Genomic DNA, 16,572 nt, shown 5'->3' on the forward strand with positions numbered 1-16,572 from the left:
TTATTGAGAAGGACTCTGTGACCATCAGTTTAGAATAGCTGCACGATGTAAAGGAAATGTCAGGGGAAAAGTGGCAGACCGTCTAACACTGGAAAGGATTTCACAGGGAAGAAAACAAAACCAAGAGATTATTTCCTCTAAGTCTCTGGGGCAGGGAGTAGCATAAATAGCAAAACATGAAAAGGTTTCAAAAGAAGCCTCTTTTAATATTCAGATATAGCCAGGGCTGATGTTAAAAGGTTGACATTTTCACTCTGATAATAGTGGGATGCTGAATATACTAGAGTATATTGTAGAAGCTATATATTTAAGTCACTCTTCTAGTTTGGAGTTTCTATATTAAAATTGTGATGCGGAAAAGAGAGAAGACAGATGTGATGAAAAACATGGCTGGGAGACCCGAGGCTGAAAGGACTTTGCAGCTGTCTATTCCAACACACCTTCCTTTGTCAAGGATCCAGTCAACCCCCAGTTACAATGGATGTTCACAAAAGCACCAGCCAAGGCCAGCCCCTGGTGTGGGGACTATGATGCTTGTGGAAATTCTCTCTGCACAGAGATGAAGACTACACATCCTGACAGTTGTTATAAATGCAGAGGTCTGGGAGTTGAGAGAGCTGTGTGCATCTTGCCCCAAACTCTCTGCTTTATTTTTGCAGAAATTCTCAGTGAGGCAGACTGGTCACATGGACAAGGGGAGTTGTCGCTGCTTTCTTCAAGTCCTGCTGCATCCTAAACTCTGGCTCTTGCCTCTACCACTGTGTTTGAATTCCTTCATAAATGTCAGAAAAAACATAGAAATTTACACTATAGATGCAACATGTTTTTTAAACTTATAAGAAGTGGTGGGAGTTTTTTTTTTTTTAATGGTATATCACGTTGGCAATGACAATCTCTTTGAAGGACCCCTGTTTTCTAAGATCAAGTAACCAAGACTGGTTTACAAGGAGGGGAATTCAGGATATCTGTTACAAGGAGCAGCCCTAAATCTTTTAGGTGGGGAGACAAGATCCATTATTTACCAATTTTCTCACTGATGTAAGAAATGAAAAGTTGGACATGAGATCAGTATATGCCACCCCAAAATACACTCCTCTGCCATGAGAATTATTTTGATCTGAAGGCAATTGAGAATCAACAAACACTGAGAATGTTCTCCCTTCCCCTTTTCAGCCTAAAAACAGGGCATAAATTCCTATTTGTGAGGATCTGTAGTACCAGTATCCTCTCTGTAGTACCAGAAAGGGAAGAGCATCTCTTATCACCGGACACAGAGAACCGGCACCATGATGAGTCTGCACAAACAAACCTTACCAAAATAACCCTATCTTCTGTTGGTTTTCCTATATATCTTTCTAGTTACTGTCCCACAATTTATCATCCCTGGAAGCCCACATGCCCTTTTCTTTTATTAAAATGGTATGTAAACTCCTCCCACCCCAGTCTAAATAATTCTTTTGAGTTTTACTTCCCTGGCAGCTCAGACAATAAAGAATCCACCTGCAATGCAGGAAACCTGGGTTCAACTCTGGGGTCAGAAGATCCCCTGGAGTAGGGCATGGCAACCCACATCAGTATTCTTGCCTGGAGAATTCCATAGACAGAGGGGCCTGGTGGGCTACAGTCCATGGGGTCATAAAGGGCTGGACACGACTAAGCGACTAACACTTTTACTATTTTTTCTTCTCTGTGAACTTCCATGAACATAAAACATTTATAAAATTGCTTTTTTCTCCTGTTATCTGCTTTTGTCAGTTAAATTTGCAGGCCCCCATGCACTGAACCTAAGAAGGTAGAGGAAAAGATTTTCCTCTCCAACAGATAAAAACAAAATGAAAGAAAGTGATGAAAAGTTTAACATTAACCTTCCAACCTTGCACTAACAAGACACTGGGAAGGGCAGCAAAATGGGAAGGCCACATGTTTTCACCCAAGTTCTTAAATAATTCAGCCACCTGGAGGGGAAAGGAGCAACATTTCAGTTATGATCCCTTGAGTTATCCTGAAAACTTTGTAATTTATGAGATATACACCACTTCAGAAACCTAGCCATGGAAAAGTCATCATAATGACTCTCATAATTCTCCATCATAACGTAAAAGTGATGTGTACCAGAAAATCCTGTAACTGCCTTCTCAGCTAGCTGACATATCAAAACCAGGATTTAAAAATTGGAGGGGAAAAAAAAATAAGAGAGAGGCAGGTAAAAACGTGGCCTAGGCACTTCCTCAAGACTACTTTTTTTTTTTTAAACTGTGAGAAAGAGACCAGATTTAGAAAATGCTCCTCAACTACATGGTGTTTATCACCTGAACCCTTTAAACTCACACCTCCAGTAGTGCAAAGTACTCAATTAAGTAAGAATATGTAAAAAAAAAAAAAAAAAAAAAAGTTTGAGAAAATGTGGAGTATACTTGAGTGGTGTGATTGATAGCAAATTTAATTGCAATTTCTACTCCGCTGCTTTGGTCTGCAGCGACTCCTGTGTTAACAGAGTGAAACTTGCTTTGCTGAGCAATGGCGCCCTGTTCACAGCAACTGCCAAACCTCTGCTACAGCAACAGCTTTCTTATTTACAAAAAACAACCACCCGAAAGAGAGTTCATTCCACACAGTCACACAGTTTTCGGCTGCGTAAGGAGCCCTCGGCCCAACTACTCTCACCTCACAATCTCCAAACACACACTGGAGAAGGCAGGCATTTCCAGGCCCACAGGCAAATGCTCTTCTATGGGCTGAGGAGGTTGCTATGTAAATAAATGTTTGCTTAATCTTGGCCATTATGGTTCTGCATCTGCCACTTTAGCGGCTCCTGTAATAGCTCCCAAGTTCTTTAGACTCAATGAGCTTAAATCCCTCCATCTATAAATTGGGGGAAGCCCTCACCTTTCTGACAAAAGCTGTTGCAAGGACTCGAAGGGCTTCTGAGCAGGAGGCAGTAGCACTCAGAAGGAAGTGTGGGTGGGTGGGGGTTTCCCACAGGCTGAACCCTGGATTTCTTCCCAGTTTCCCTGGTGTAACAGTGAAGCTGTACTGTTCAAAGTGTTATAAAAAGAAACATCTCAAAGCACTCAAGACTTTTGAAGGAAGTTTTAGGTTCTGAGCATCAAACTGGAATGCATATACAAAGTTGCTCTGATTTGTGGTCACGGGACTAAAATAAGATTCACGAAGAAGATTTTCTGCTGAAGCAAAAGATTCCCTCCCATTCTACAAAGGGTCATTCCGTGCTCTGATTTCTCCAGGGTTGTCATTCTGGCGCATGTCATCATCCAAATAAGCCATCACTTTTTAAGGGAAGAAAGCAAAGGCCCCCTCCCGGAACTAAGAGGAATACCTCCCCTGGTACCTCTGCTTGAAATCAAAACAGGCAAAGACAAAGATGTGTTTGATTGTTTATTCAAGGAGGAGTCTGCTAGGGGAAAACTGTGTTGCCATGACCCCAAAGAATCCCAACCTGTAAGAAGATTAACCCCAGATCATTTAAATTCCCCTTTATCTCCTTTGGAGGAACTGCTTGTTTAGCAAAAGAAAAATATTTCAAGGGTCATCTGAGATCTTTTGGTGATCTTGCACTGCACTGCAGAGAGGTGCTCTGTGTATAGTTCTGCCTGGAGTATCAAGAAGAAATTTTCATTTCAACATCCCCTGAGAAGCTATTAGTGAAATCACTGTTGTCACGATTTCTTCACTGCTTCTTTAACAGATGATTTGCCATTGGAAATTGAGTTGTTCTAAAAAGGATTCTAAATTCTAAAAGAGAGCCTCGACTGACAACCATATTTCTAGAACTACAAACGTGAATGTTCTTGTCTATCCTGAGAAGAGGAGACAAAAAACAGGTAGATATTATGACCGGACACTGGTTGCCACAAGAAAGAGCACTGGCCTAACAGATACAGATTTCTAGCTCAGTTTCTGGTTCTCAACCACTGCTTACGCAGAGGGCTTCACATAAAGCACTTCATCTTTGAACTTCCAAAACGGGTTGGATTAAATGTTGACTATGCTTTTTCCTGGACTTCTCTGGTGGCTCAGATGGTAAAGAATCTGCCTGCAATGCAGGAGACCTGGGTTCAATCCCTAGGTTGGGAAGATGCCCTGGAGGAAGGCATAGCAACCCACTCCAGTATTCTTGCCTGGAGAATCCCCATGGATAGAGGAGCCTGGCGGTCTACAGTCCATGGGGTCGCAAAGAGTCAGACATGAATGAGTGACTGAGCACATGCTCTTTCCAATTCAAACAGCCTCAGAGTCAAATAAGGAACAAAAACCTAAATTATAACACTGAACAACACACTAGCAGATTTGGATTTTTAGTCCTGCTCTATTCACCTGCTGTATGACCTTGGACAAGTCACAAGAAAAATGAAAGACTTAGGCAACACCCAGTGAGCTCCCCATGGGATCACAAAGAGCTGGACACTACTGAGCAACTGAACAACAACACTGAGCACTCACCAAGCACAGGCAACAGGCTTTATACAGGTTATCACAGTAATTCTTTATGAAAATCTTATGAATCTATCTCATGATTACGTTCACTTTGGAGAGGAGGAAACTGAGTCTCAGAAAGGTTACACAGCTTGCCCCAGATCAGCCAGTCAGCAAGTGAAAGTATTATACTTGAATCCCCCAAGCTGGATGCCAGAACCTCAGCTTTTATCTATTGCCTTTCAACTTTAGGAAAGACCTAACTTGCCGTGAGGCCGCAGAAGCCAGCTGGCAGATGACACACATACATGGATACCCGTGTGCAGGCACACCATACGCACACGGCCTCTGAAAAGCGCAAAGCACTGCAAAGCTGCGGATGCGGTACTGCTTCTGCCTATATTTGAGAAGAACTCGCAATACATTTGTAGCCAGCTCGAGCTGCTACAACAAAGCACCACAGACTGGGTGGCTTATAAACAACAGAAGTTTATGTCTCACAGTTTTAGAGGCAGGGAATTGGAGATCAAGGTGCCAGTACTGTCAGGTTCTGGGGAGCGCCCTCTTTCAGGTGGTAGGTTTCTGGTTTTGTACTCACATGGCAGACAAAGCATGCTCTCTCATAACTCTCAGAAGGGCGCTGAATCCGCTCATGAGGACTCTACCCTCACGACCTCACCTCATCCTAACTACCTCTCAGAGGCCCCACCTCCCAACACCACCACACTGAGGAGCGGAGTTTCAACATGTGAATTTATTGTGGGGGGGGATGTAAACATTTAGTCCATAAGACAGTGATGATATCTCTCCTTCTGAGCTGAAGAGGGGAGGAAGCCATAGGAATCCCTCCTTCAAGTCAAGAAACTGAAGCCACGGTTTCGAGGCCTGTGGCCAATGAGGTCCTCAATGCTGCTTCTTCCCCTTTTCCAATGTGGGGATCTCTTGACCCCCTTCCATGTCCCATCTGTTACCCTGGCAGCTAGTTCTCATTCCAATGCCTTCTGCTAACACAGGTACATTTGCTTTGCAGCTGGAGGGGTAAATACTTCACCTACTGTTTTGCCTTTGGGATAAACACGCGATAGACAGGAGACACTAGGTCAGGGCGCACACTTCCACCCCTTGTTCCTGCTGAGGAAAAAGTGAAGAAGGTAATTGTGCCTCTCTCATCCAGTACCAGCACACAGATGCTAAAGCTGTCTGCTTCTGGCTAAATGGAAAGTTTCACTGTAACCAGCACCTGCAAATTCAACAGTGCATTCTCTTCCCCACACTGAGCTAATGAAGAGGGCATCTGAACACCCTTGCCCGCCCAAAAACCAACAGCATGCTTTTATAAATCAACTAAAGGTAAACAAAATTTGAAAACCTATATTTTAAACAGGTAAGAATTTTTCCACAAATACTAGAACTATTTCCCCCCATTGTTTATCAAGACATTTTTTCCATTACTAAGCCAGAATTCCCTCCCTGGCTTTGGGCTATATTTTTCTCTCCATTGCACCGACTAAACCATTTAACATCTTATATATTTTAATTATTTTGTTTATTGTCTGCTCTCAGCATCTCTACTGTGATGCTTAGGTAACTTAAGGTAACTATATTATTTATCATCCAAATCAAGACACTCTAGAGAGAGAAGGGAGCACTAATACAAATTATGTCAGAACAGGGACTTCCCTGGCAGTCCAGTGGTTAAGAGTTTGCCTTCCAAAGCAACGGGTGTGGGTTCCATCCCTGGTTGGGTAGCTAAGATCCCACATACCTCCTGGTCTATCTCTATATGTGTGTGTGTGTGTGTGTGTGTGTGTGTGTGCGTGTGTGTGTGTATAACAGAAGCAATATTGTAACAAATTCAATGAAGACTTTCAAAATGGTCCCATTCCAGTATTCTTGCCTGGGTAATCCCATGGACAGAGGAGCTTGGCAGGCTGCTCACAAAAAAGAGTAGGACAACCACATCAAAAAAATCTTACGTAAAAATAAAATTATGCCAGGACAAGAGGTGCAAATGACAATGCTCTTGAGCCATTTAGGTTTCACACACTCAAGGATTTGGGTCTGACTTTTTTCACTCCTGTGTTCCTAGTGTCTAATCAGCACAGGATACACATAAGGTGTTCCATAAACTCTTACTGAACCATGGTGGCTCTAAGAATGAGCTCTGAGTAGACTGCAGGACTTTATACTCTTTCTCCATCACCAATTCCTTATGTTATTTCCCTTCAGTAATTTACTTAACTGCCACTGGCCTCAATTTCCTAGTTTGTCTGATGGCAATAATAACCCCACCTCCCATGGTGGTGTGGGAATTAAATGGGATCCTCCAAGGTGTAATGTTGGGCATAGGGTCTGATATGGCAAGGATGAGCACTCAAAAACACTGGCTGCCATCATTACGATTTGTCATTCCAAGACTGTCTCAGGAAGGCACGTAGAGCAGATGGTTAAGACACAGTCTACCCAGCATCCTGTCACCATGACAACAGCAGAAACTGCCTTATATCTACAGTATGCCTGGCCATGCCCAGCTGACCCTGAAGTGGACTCCTGGACTGAGCCTGGCCTAGGGGAGCTATCTCCTGGGACTCAGGGAGCAGCTTCTTCCTAGAGATCAAAGACGTGGGATCTGTAGCCCTTATGTGGTCAGCAGTCATGTTTCCTATTCTATAGAGAAAGCAGGTCCAGAAAAAGAAATGAGAGCTGACCCAGAGAATGCTGAAGGCAGAGGAAAAACCTGGGGGCCCCTGAGTGCTGGTGGTAGCTGGTCTTGAGGCCTGGCTGCATTTCTGCCTCCCAAGGTGGCTGCTCACCCAACCCTTCTGAGGTTCTATGAGCCAGTAACTTCCTCTTTGGCCCAAGCTATTTCAAGTTTCCAAGTGTAACCAGAAGAGTCCTGACAAAGCCACACAAATATACAGTTGATTAGAAAAGAAAGGGATGATCAGGAGGGGGAGAGGATGATAAATATTTATTGATCCTCACCCTGTGCCAGGCACTGTGCTGAAGACTCTACTTTTGTTATCTCATTTGTTCCTCACAGCCACACCATGCAGTGGGCACCATATTTATTCCCATTTTGTAGATGGAAACACCAAGTCTCAGGCCTGGAAAGGAAACTTCCCAAGGCACATGATTAGTTTAGAGGGTATCAATGCCCTTCCATCCCAGGTGATTAATCTAAGCCAATTAATGAATAGTATCCTCCCAGTGAATATTAATGGAGAAGGAGATGGCAACCCACTCCAGTGTTCTTGCCTGGAGAATCCCAGGGATGGTGGAGCCTGATGGGCTGCCGTCTATGGGGTTGCACAGAGTTGGACATGACTGAAGCGACTTAGCAGTGAATATTAACAGACCAGGAAGGACAGCATGTCCTACATTGGCCCAGTGAGACTGGAGGGAAGGACTTATATTCCAGGGCTGGGTTTTCGGTCTTTCCTGCTTATGGGAACTGGCCTCAGGAGAAAGCTGATGCTAAATTCAAGAAGAAACTGATGTTAAAATCGGCACAGTGATAGAATGGTCTGATAAAATATACGATTCCCAGCTCTATGTGAACTTCAGATTAACAGTCAATATTGTTTTAGTTAAGTAAATATTATTGCACGATACATGAAATTGAAAGTGTTAGTCGCTCAGTCGTGTCTGACTCTTTGCAACCCCATGCCCTGTAGCTCATCAGGCTCCTCTGTTGATGGAATTCTCCAGGTAAGAATACTGGAGTGGGTAGCCATTTCCTTCCCCAGGGGATCTTCCTGACCCAGGGATCGAACCCACGTCTCCTGCATTTCAGGCAGATTCTTTACCATCTGAGCCACCAGGAAAGTCCCACACTCTTATACTAAAAACGTGTTCATGGTCCATCTGAAATCCAATATTTGATTTACTGTATTTTTCTTTGATAAGTATGGTAGAGAAGAGAGAATGAGTACATGACACTACAGCATCTGAGACCTGCACTACCTCTCAACTTGCGGTTATGCAAGGGTATCGACTCCTTTACTATTTGAGCAGTTTAGAATGTCTGTCACTGGTACCCCAGTCCGTCCTATGTCATCCATCACAGGCAGGAAGGGTGCAGAGCCCAAGCTCAAACCACCACACTAAATCCTAAAGGGACAGAAACTAAATGCCATATTAAAAGCTCCAAAGCCAGAACTTAGGACATTGAACCTGTTTGTTTCCCCAGAGTTGTAAGAATGCAGCTTGACAGACTTACTGGAATTCATCAGATTCTCTTCAGTCAATGTAAATTTTTTATTATAAAGTCACGGAACGTGAATTCACTTACACTGTAAAACTCCTTCATGAATACTAACAAACCCTAAAATCGCAGCAAAGATGACAGCTCATAGACACCAAAAACAAAAACATAAGTGATCCCACACTAAGGATCCCAATTTTAAAACATTTATGATAAATTTGCACATCATTTTGTTTAGGAAAAAAACATCAATTAGCTCCATAGAAGAATCTGGTATTAGCTCAAAGCTGGAGCATTACAAAATAATCAAATAAAATAGGAAAGGAATATGGGAGTGACCAGAACTGAATGCCTGAAAGGGTAACCGTAGGACCGAATTGTTATTTAAGGGTAAATGTTGTGTGCGTGTGTGTCTACAGTTTACACAGTCATGAAGCTTATGTGTTTATATGCTGCACCAGGTATATGATCAATGAACAAAAACAGGATGTTGGCTGAGCCACTACAGCTCTGAGGACAGCAAACAATTCCTGAGTCCTTATTTTCATCCACCAGTTTTGAAGCCCTGCTCTGGTGCAGAGGGTTTCCCATAACATGGAACACATGGCATTAATATCACCATCATCCAGGCTACCTTCAAGCCCATGAAAGGCTACCAGTCAGGGTGTGTCAGTATAGAAAATTGTGAAGTTAAGGAAACAGCTAACAAGATATCTTTGAAAAAAGCAATATATATATATGTATGCATGCAACTGGATTTTAAAAATTTGATGTATGATATTCCTGGACATAATGCTATAAAAGTGTTAACTGTCCCTACATCAATCTATAAATTTAAGAAAACTCCAATCAAAATACCAACAGGAATGGGTTTGGGTGGGGTGGGGATCAGAGGAGGACTTGATAAAATATTTGTCAGTTATATTAAAAAAAAAAAGAAATCTGAAAAGAAAGAGCAAAGCTAAGGATAATAGCCCAAACAGGTATTGAAAGTATAAACAAAAACAGAATAATGTGGTACAAATAGGATGGTACAGGAAGCTCAATGGAACAAACAGAAAGTCCAGAAACACACACACACACACATACACAAGATAAGGATTTGTTCATTGATAAAAGTGGGCACCTACAATCTGTGGGAAATGGATTCATCAATAAACAATGCTGGTTAGCATTTAGGACAGAACATAAATGGCTTATGAGTTTTGCTGGGAAGATGTCTTTAAAAGTCTCAAGTGGCAGAATGGCATTCATCCATGGAACAGTGAGCTAAAGCCCGCTAGCAGTGTGCCCTCAACTCGTGGTTTTTCAACAGGGTCCCCAACAAGAAAGGGAACACGGTCAACTTGGGTGTCCTCTTCTATCCTGTTAGACTTCACTGTGTCCCTTCACCCAATCCTTAGCTCCTCTTTGTAGTCAGTGTTTCTGAACCACACTTCCCCCAGTAATACAACACCTCTGAGAAATTAAAAGATTTCTCTACACATTTTGGGATTCCCTGATCCTCCAGTTGTTGTAAGACATCAATACAAGCATCCTGAGAGTTACCAAAGATCAGGAGTAAGTCTTACCTGTTTCCTCTTTTCAGGGGGAAGTGATGGATCTCCATCCTACAAAGAAACCAATGTTACATTTTATTTTTTAAAAAATCAGATATATGTAGCTTCAAGGAACTGTACTGAACTATGAACTAAATTCAGACCCTCCACACTCCTGCCCCTTGCAACCAGCAATGTTCTGAACCAAACTAAAATATACTTTAAAAACTGATAACTGTAAACTGAACCAGAGTTATTTTGGGAAAACCTCTAAAGAACCACTTTCAATTAGGACCAATTTATATGTTTTCTATAAGATGGTTGGATGGCATCACTGACTTGATGGACATGAGTTTGAGCAAGCTCTGGGAGTTGATGATGGACTGGGAAGCCTGGTGTACTGCAGTCCATGGGGTCGCAGAGTCGGACACGACTGAGTGACTAAACTGAACTGATATATTTTCTAAACCTATGTGAGCCAAATAAATTCATTACTTAGATTTATCAAAATTACTTTTGAGCAGACTAAACAATTAGTATTTCATTTGGTTTGCTTTCCTTTTTTAAATAATTAGATTCAAGGTAATAGTAATGGACACACATATGCACGTGCATATACACACACACTTGAATTTTCTCTATAGGCAGAACAATTTGGGGACAGGATATGCCCAAAATACAAGAAAACTAACTGAGAACTTATAGCCCTATCAGATTTTTGTCTTAAAAGGATTTAATTTCTCTCCCTCATGTGCCATCTGGGAATACATAAATATCTCAGGTAAATGATAAATGCTCAGGAAACAGTATTCCTATATCTGATGCAGTCCTCATGTAAGTCAACATTACTTTAACCTTAGGAATCTTTCTATTGTATTTCTGTTGAGGACAATTCAATGACCCCAGCAAAGCTGGTTAAACGTAAGCAATAGTGTCAGCACTTAAAAAAGAGATGGCATAAGTGAGAAAAAACGAAGTGAGAATACAAAATAGCACTATGCAGTTGGTATCCTCCAATTCATTTTAATTTGCATCCTTAAAAATTGTGCCATATGAAAACTAGAGAAAATCTAATTGCCCAGGAGAGGGAAAGGTTTAAAAATTATGGCAATACTACTATGCAAATTTTTTTTAATGAGTTAAATCTGTATATATGGCCTAGAGAGATGTCCAAAATAAAGTGCTGAGCGAAAAGAGCAAGTTTTAGAGTCACATTTATATAAAGCTGTCCAATAGGACTCTCTGCAATGAGGGACATGTCCCACAGCTAACTGTCCAATATAGCAGCCAGCATGGAAATGTTCTATATAAACACAATCCCATACGGTAGCCCCAGCCAACTATAGCGATTGAGCACACGAAATATGACGAGTCTGAGTGTTCAATTTTAATTCTAATTAATTCAAAATGAAACTTAAATAACCGCATGCAGCTAGTTAGTGGGTTCTGTATTAGAATCGATTTATAACATGAATCCTCCAGAAAAATAAACCCTTCATACAATTCATTAATAAGTAAATAAGGCACACGCAGACATATTCAGATATGTGTGTACATTCACGGGTGCCAGAGCAAGTATCCAGAAGCATATACTTATCAACCAGTATCAAATGGTACTGGGTGTGGAGGAAGTAGGGTTGATGACTTTCATGTCCTGATAACGTGAAAGACTTTTATGTCTTTCCAGTTGGTAACTGTCTGGATTCAGGCCTCTTTAGAAGAGATCGCATGTTTAAAGCCCCTCTTTCTATCTCCGTAAGGGAACAGGGACATCATCATAACGTAATACGCACGATGAGTTCGCGGTACTTCTTCTTCAGGGACTGGTGACGCTCTCGAAGCTGGTTGGCCATGAGTTTGTACTGGTCCCTTTCCTGCTGGCATGTGTCCAGCTCCTTGGAAAGGATCAGCAGGGCTTCCTTCTTACTCTCCAGCTTCCTTTTACACACCAGGTACTGCAGAATAAACACACCCACGTGTCTCAGAACTGTCATCAAGCCGCCCTCCTTTCACCTGCGTTGGAGTTTACACACTCCGCAGGGCTGATTTTGCTTTGTTGCTTTTTGTCTTCAGAGATCATATACCCAGAGACATTTGTCATTCAATGACACGTGAGCCCAAAAGCTGCTAAAGTACCTGACACAGTGCCCTTGTGACAGAACCAGAACCGTGGACGTTCATGAAGTTTGGCCAACTGAGACAGGGAAAATAATTGGTAAGTTAGAAAGCACAATCCTTTTAAACAATTCCATAGTTAAATAGATAACAGGATGCCAAATTTTGTTTCAAAAGGCATTTATATATCCTGATAAGACTGTGTAAAATTCTATTAAAATTTTACAAAATAACGTAACACAAATTTAGTAAAAATTCTGTATACTACTAATAATTATCTCTTGGTAGCAAAATTATTTGCATGTTTTCTTTAATCTTTATACTTTTTTATGTTTGCCAAATGTTCTAGAATACACCTATATGGTTTCTATAATTTTAAAAAATACAAAAAATGTAATAAAAATAATTTGATCAAACTATACATTACTACAATACATTGCACCTGCCCATGCAACCCAGCAGACATTTTCTCACTTGAGAGTTTTTGTTCACTAAAATCGGGCAGAGGTGCGCACTTTTTTCTAGGATTCAAGTGCAGATACCTACCACCCAGAGACCAATTTTATGAGTGAAATATTTTAGTCACACTAAATTATCCCCTCAAAGTCAAGTTCCATCTTGCTGGAACTCTTCCTCAGAGTTGCAGGATATCTTCGTCCCTCCATCGCCCCACTCCCTCCACTATGACAGACCCTCACCTGACAATCACCCACCACCTGGGCCAGAAGCCCGACTGGGATTCTGTCCTTTTAACTGGGTCTATTGTACCATCTGGTGTTATTCACATATGTGAGATGTGGCACTAAATACCTTTTGAATTTGCCCCGTAAAAGACCAAATTCAGAGCATTCATGAAAACAATTTATAGTTTCATTATACACTCTGACATGAGCACTTTGTCATTACGGACGCTCACACAAAGCAGACAGAGGATCAGCACTCCCATACCATTCGAGTCAATGCTCTTTTATGGACAAAAAGCATTACTCATATATAGTGCTTGCTTGGAACTGACTTTGTTAAGTTCAATTTCAAATAAATGAAAGGGGTAAAAGAGAGTTTTGTGCATTAGCACATTTTTTTTCCTTAAAAAAAAAAAAAGTAATTGCTTAGCTTCAAAAACAAAGGGGAAAGAAAAGCCATTCTGAGATGATTTGAGTTCTAAGAGAGGACACTTCCACCTTGGATGAATCTTATTCCAGGGAGTAATGAGGTTGGAATCCTGCCTTAAAATGTCCCAGATTTTAAGACTTTGACATCGTCTTCGTGGAGGCAAATGGTTCTGTTGCCACAGTGATTTCTCAAGAGTAAAATCCCCGACGTGTAAATATCAGAGAAGAGTAGCTCAAAAACCTGAACAGCAGTGTCCTCAGGGAGGTATTGAGATTTCACAGGAAAAAATACCATTTACACCATTTAACAGATCTACCCTTGTGCCTTCAGTTCTTTGCCTGTGATCAGCAGCCTCGGCTGGCAGTGGTGTTAGTCCTGATGGCACAAAGACAGCCTTTGTCCCTTCAGAGCCAAATCTAAGGGCCCACATATACTCCGATTCTTCCCACTTTGGGGAAGAAAATCACAATCATGTGTAGATGTTATAAGCTGAAGCAGGCAAGGTTAGAGTCACATCTGGTCTATTGAAGGCGACCAGGTAAGGGCCACCACTTACTGGCAAAATGGAATTCAAGTTCCCTAACCTTGAACTGCAGTCTGTGAGGGTCCAAGAGAGAAGCCGCTTCTCTCCCAAAGCATGACACAAACTGGGCCTTGGAAGCTGTAAAGAGCAGAAGTAGACATCCATTCCCTCTCTGTCTAAGACACTTGGTAGAAAACAGGCACAGAGGTGCCTAAGACCCAGGGACCAAGGATTTGAGGAGCAGCATTGCTGCTGTTTGGCTGTGTTTAGGGTGTGGAAAACAAGACAATTATAAATTTCATCAAAGCGTAAGAAACTCATTCTGTATAAAGATGAAGCCACTTCAAGTTTGGTCTTGAGAAAGCCACTGCTGGATGGTTCTTTCTTCTGCTTACTGTGGTCTAGAATAGTGAATTGCAAAAATGTTATTCCATGTCATTTGTTTCTGTCAGCAGAACAAGCCTTAGGCTTAAGCCTTATTTATAAAATAGCTCCAGTGTTGTTGCTCTGGCTGAAGATGGGACACCTCCTCTGTAGTTCTGCCACCTTGGTGCACTTGCTCTATGTTACCCTGGGACGCTTGTGAAAATGCAGATTTCTGAGCCTGGGCTCAGACTGCTCACCCCCAGCTCACACATTGCCCAAATCGTCAATCGCTGGTGGTTGGCTCAGAAGTCTGCTATTAGCACATGGCACAGGTGATTCTTACTCCACCTGTACTTTGAAAACCCAGGCTCTGGAGGCCTCAGCTTCACACTGTGAAGTTAGAAACAATGAACATAGTCTGGAGGGACTGAAAGGCCAGCTGCTGCCCAGAATTTCCAGGCAAGCCTCAGTCTCAGAGCCATTCAGGGTTGTCTGAGCCCCCTTTTTATAGCACAGAGGGGTTCTGAACAAGTACAAGCAGGGACCATATTTTACCATCTGGCCAAAGAGCTTCTACATGCAGTCTCATTAAAATATCAATAGAAACTCTGGGAGGTATATGGGGGTGGGGGTGGGGTGTACTGGGGAATGAGACAGAATTTCTCATTCTTCTAAAATGGTGACAGTTTAGTCCCTGTGGTAGCAACTGCTAAATTGTCCCATTTCCTGTCCCTCCAATTGGAAACAAAAAACAAATGACAAAAAAGAAAGAAAAAGGTGCTGAAGATCCTCCTCCATGAGTCGCTCTGAACAACCAGGGAACGCACAGGTCCAGCCTCAGCCTTAGAAGGGACCAGAAATAGAACAGAAAGCGAGACAAGCCAGTTGTTGTATATGGGGCATCTCCGCTTCTAAAGGAGGATAAGTATGGCTGATGCAAGTGGTGGACAGTAGAAAACGACCAGGCAGAGCCAGGAGGCCTCTGTCCAGATATAGGTTAAGTGATGGGCTAATCATGAATTTGGGGACCCTGGGAAAGCTCCAGAAAACAGGAAACAAAACAAACTCATGCTGCCTGGGTCTCAGTTTCCACTCTTGGAAAATGAGCAGGGTTCCCAAGAGTGCCTCCTAACATGAGGAACCCATGATTTCAACATCTCATCCAGTATCACTGGGGTGCAGGGTGCTGGGGAGAACACTTGGGGGTGGGGCTCCAACCCAGGAGGCATGACTCACTTCCGGTGCCTAGAAAGTACCTCCTCTACCTCACCTAGGGCAGAGTTAGCTCAATGATTTCTAAAGATCACCTGCAGCAGTAACTTCAGGGCAGCCACCTGGTTGGAAAGGGTGCTCAGGCCAAAGCAATCACCACTGTGTTTGTGATAACCATCTACGACAGAGTGAGAAAAGGCTAAATACCTGCGTGGTCGTCGTTAGTGCCTCTCACCAGTATTTCTCGTTCTTCTTTACTTCCAGGCATCTGGCCGGACTGTTCTCCCCCCATTGCTTTGGAGTAAGGCAGAACCACGTAACTTGCTTTATACAGTAAAGGGGAACCGGAGGACTACGAGTCAGTTCCAGGGTGGATGATCCCGAGGGTCAAGGTATGAATCACCAGCACAACTTGGATCATGGAACCACAGCAGACAACTGCTCTGAAGAATCATTTGGGTCCACAGAGTAATCTGTGTGATCCAGAAATAAACTTTTGTACCATTAAGATACAAAGATTAGGGGGTGTTTGTTATCAGAGCACATCTTAGCCCATCCTGACGAACACGATCCATAGCAAAGGATGAGGGTAGCCAGATTGGGGAGATCAAATCTGCCCTGCTCTGTGCTTCTCCTGAGTTACCACAATGATGAGGAGGATTGATATTATCACTATTATTATTGCTGTTAGCAACAACAAAACCAAAGTTTTATGTCAAATGCTTTCCACGGATGATCTCCTTTAATCCCCACAGCACTGCAGTGGGGTTACTGTGTTATTTCAATGTATATTTCCTAAATGAGAACGTGAGACTGAAAGAGTTTATGTTATATGCTAAGGGTTTAGTAGAGCTAGAATCTGAACCCAAGTCTTTGTATAGCCAAGCTTGTGAAACCCCAATTTCTGACAAACTAAGCATTCCGTGAAAAAACAATCAGAATATTCATGGAGTTGGTTACTACATCTAGTTGGTATTTTCAGCATAGGGAAGCTAAGAAAGGGGAATTTTAAATTTGGCTCCTTTTATGTTTAGAATCTCTTCACCCACCCCCTTCTAAAACTA

At 42.3% G+C, this 16,572-nt stretch overlaps 2 protein-coding genes across 14 annotated transcripts in view; one reads left to right on the forward strand and one right to left on the reverse strand.

Annotated features, from left to right (window-relative positions):
* The window catches only part of SOD3 (superoxide dismutase 3), a 155,565-nt gene extending 139,655 nt beyond the window's left edge, over positions 1 to 15,910 (forward strand). For 4 of the 6 annotated variants that reach the window (XR_008717021.1, XR_008717016.1, XR_008717023.1 and 1 more), the window contains 2 exons: positions 12,253 to 12,394; positions 15,773 to 15,910. The gene's annotated coding sequence lies outside the window, so the exon portion shown is untranslated. The remainder of the gene's footprint in view (positions 1 to 12,252; positions 12,395 to 15,772) is intronic. The other 2 variants (XR_008717017.1, XR_008717015.1) reach the window with 1 other exon arrangement.
* The window catches only part of CCDC149 (coiled-coil domain containing 149), a 118,909-nt gene that overhangs the window by 59,470 nt on the left and 42,867 nt on the right, over positions 1 to 16,572 (reverse strand). For 7 of the 8 annotated variants that reach the window (XR_008717013.1, XM_055588156.1, XM_055588160.1 and 4 more), the window contains 2 exons: positions 11,973 to 12,134; positions 10,213 to 10,251 (listed from right to left, as the gene is read on the reverse strand). Coding sequence is in view for 7 of the 8 variants with exons in the window: in XM_055588156.1 (XP_055444131.1) it covers positions 10,213 to 10,251; positions 11,973 to 12,134 (201 nt within the window). In the remaining variant the exon portion in view is untranslated. Of the gene's footprint in view, positions 1 to 10,212; positions 10,252 to 11,972; positions 12,135 to 15,715; positions 15,807 to 16,572 lie in introns of those variants that run through there. The other variant, XM_055588161.1, reaches the window with a different exon arrangement.

This window comes from Bubalus kerabau, chromosome 7, assembly GCF_029407905.1.
Source record: "Bubalus kerabau isolate K-KA32 ecotype Philippines breed swamp buffalo chromosome 7, PCC_UOA_SB_1v2, whole genome shotgun sequence".
NCBI lineage: Eukaryota > Metazoa > Chordata > Mammalia > Artiodactyla > Bovidae > Bubalus > Bubalus kerabau.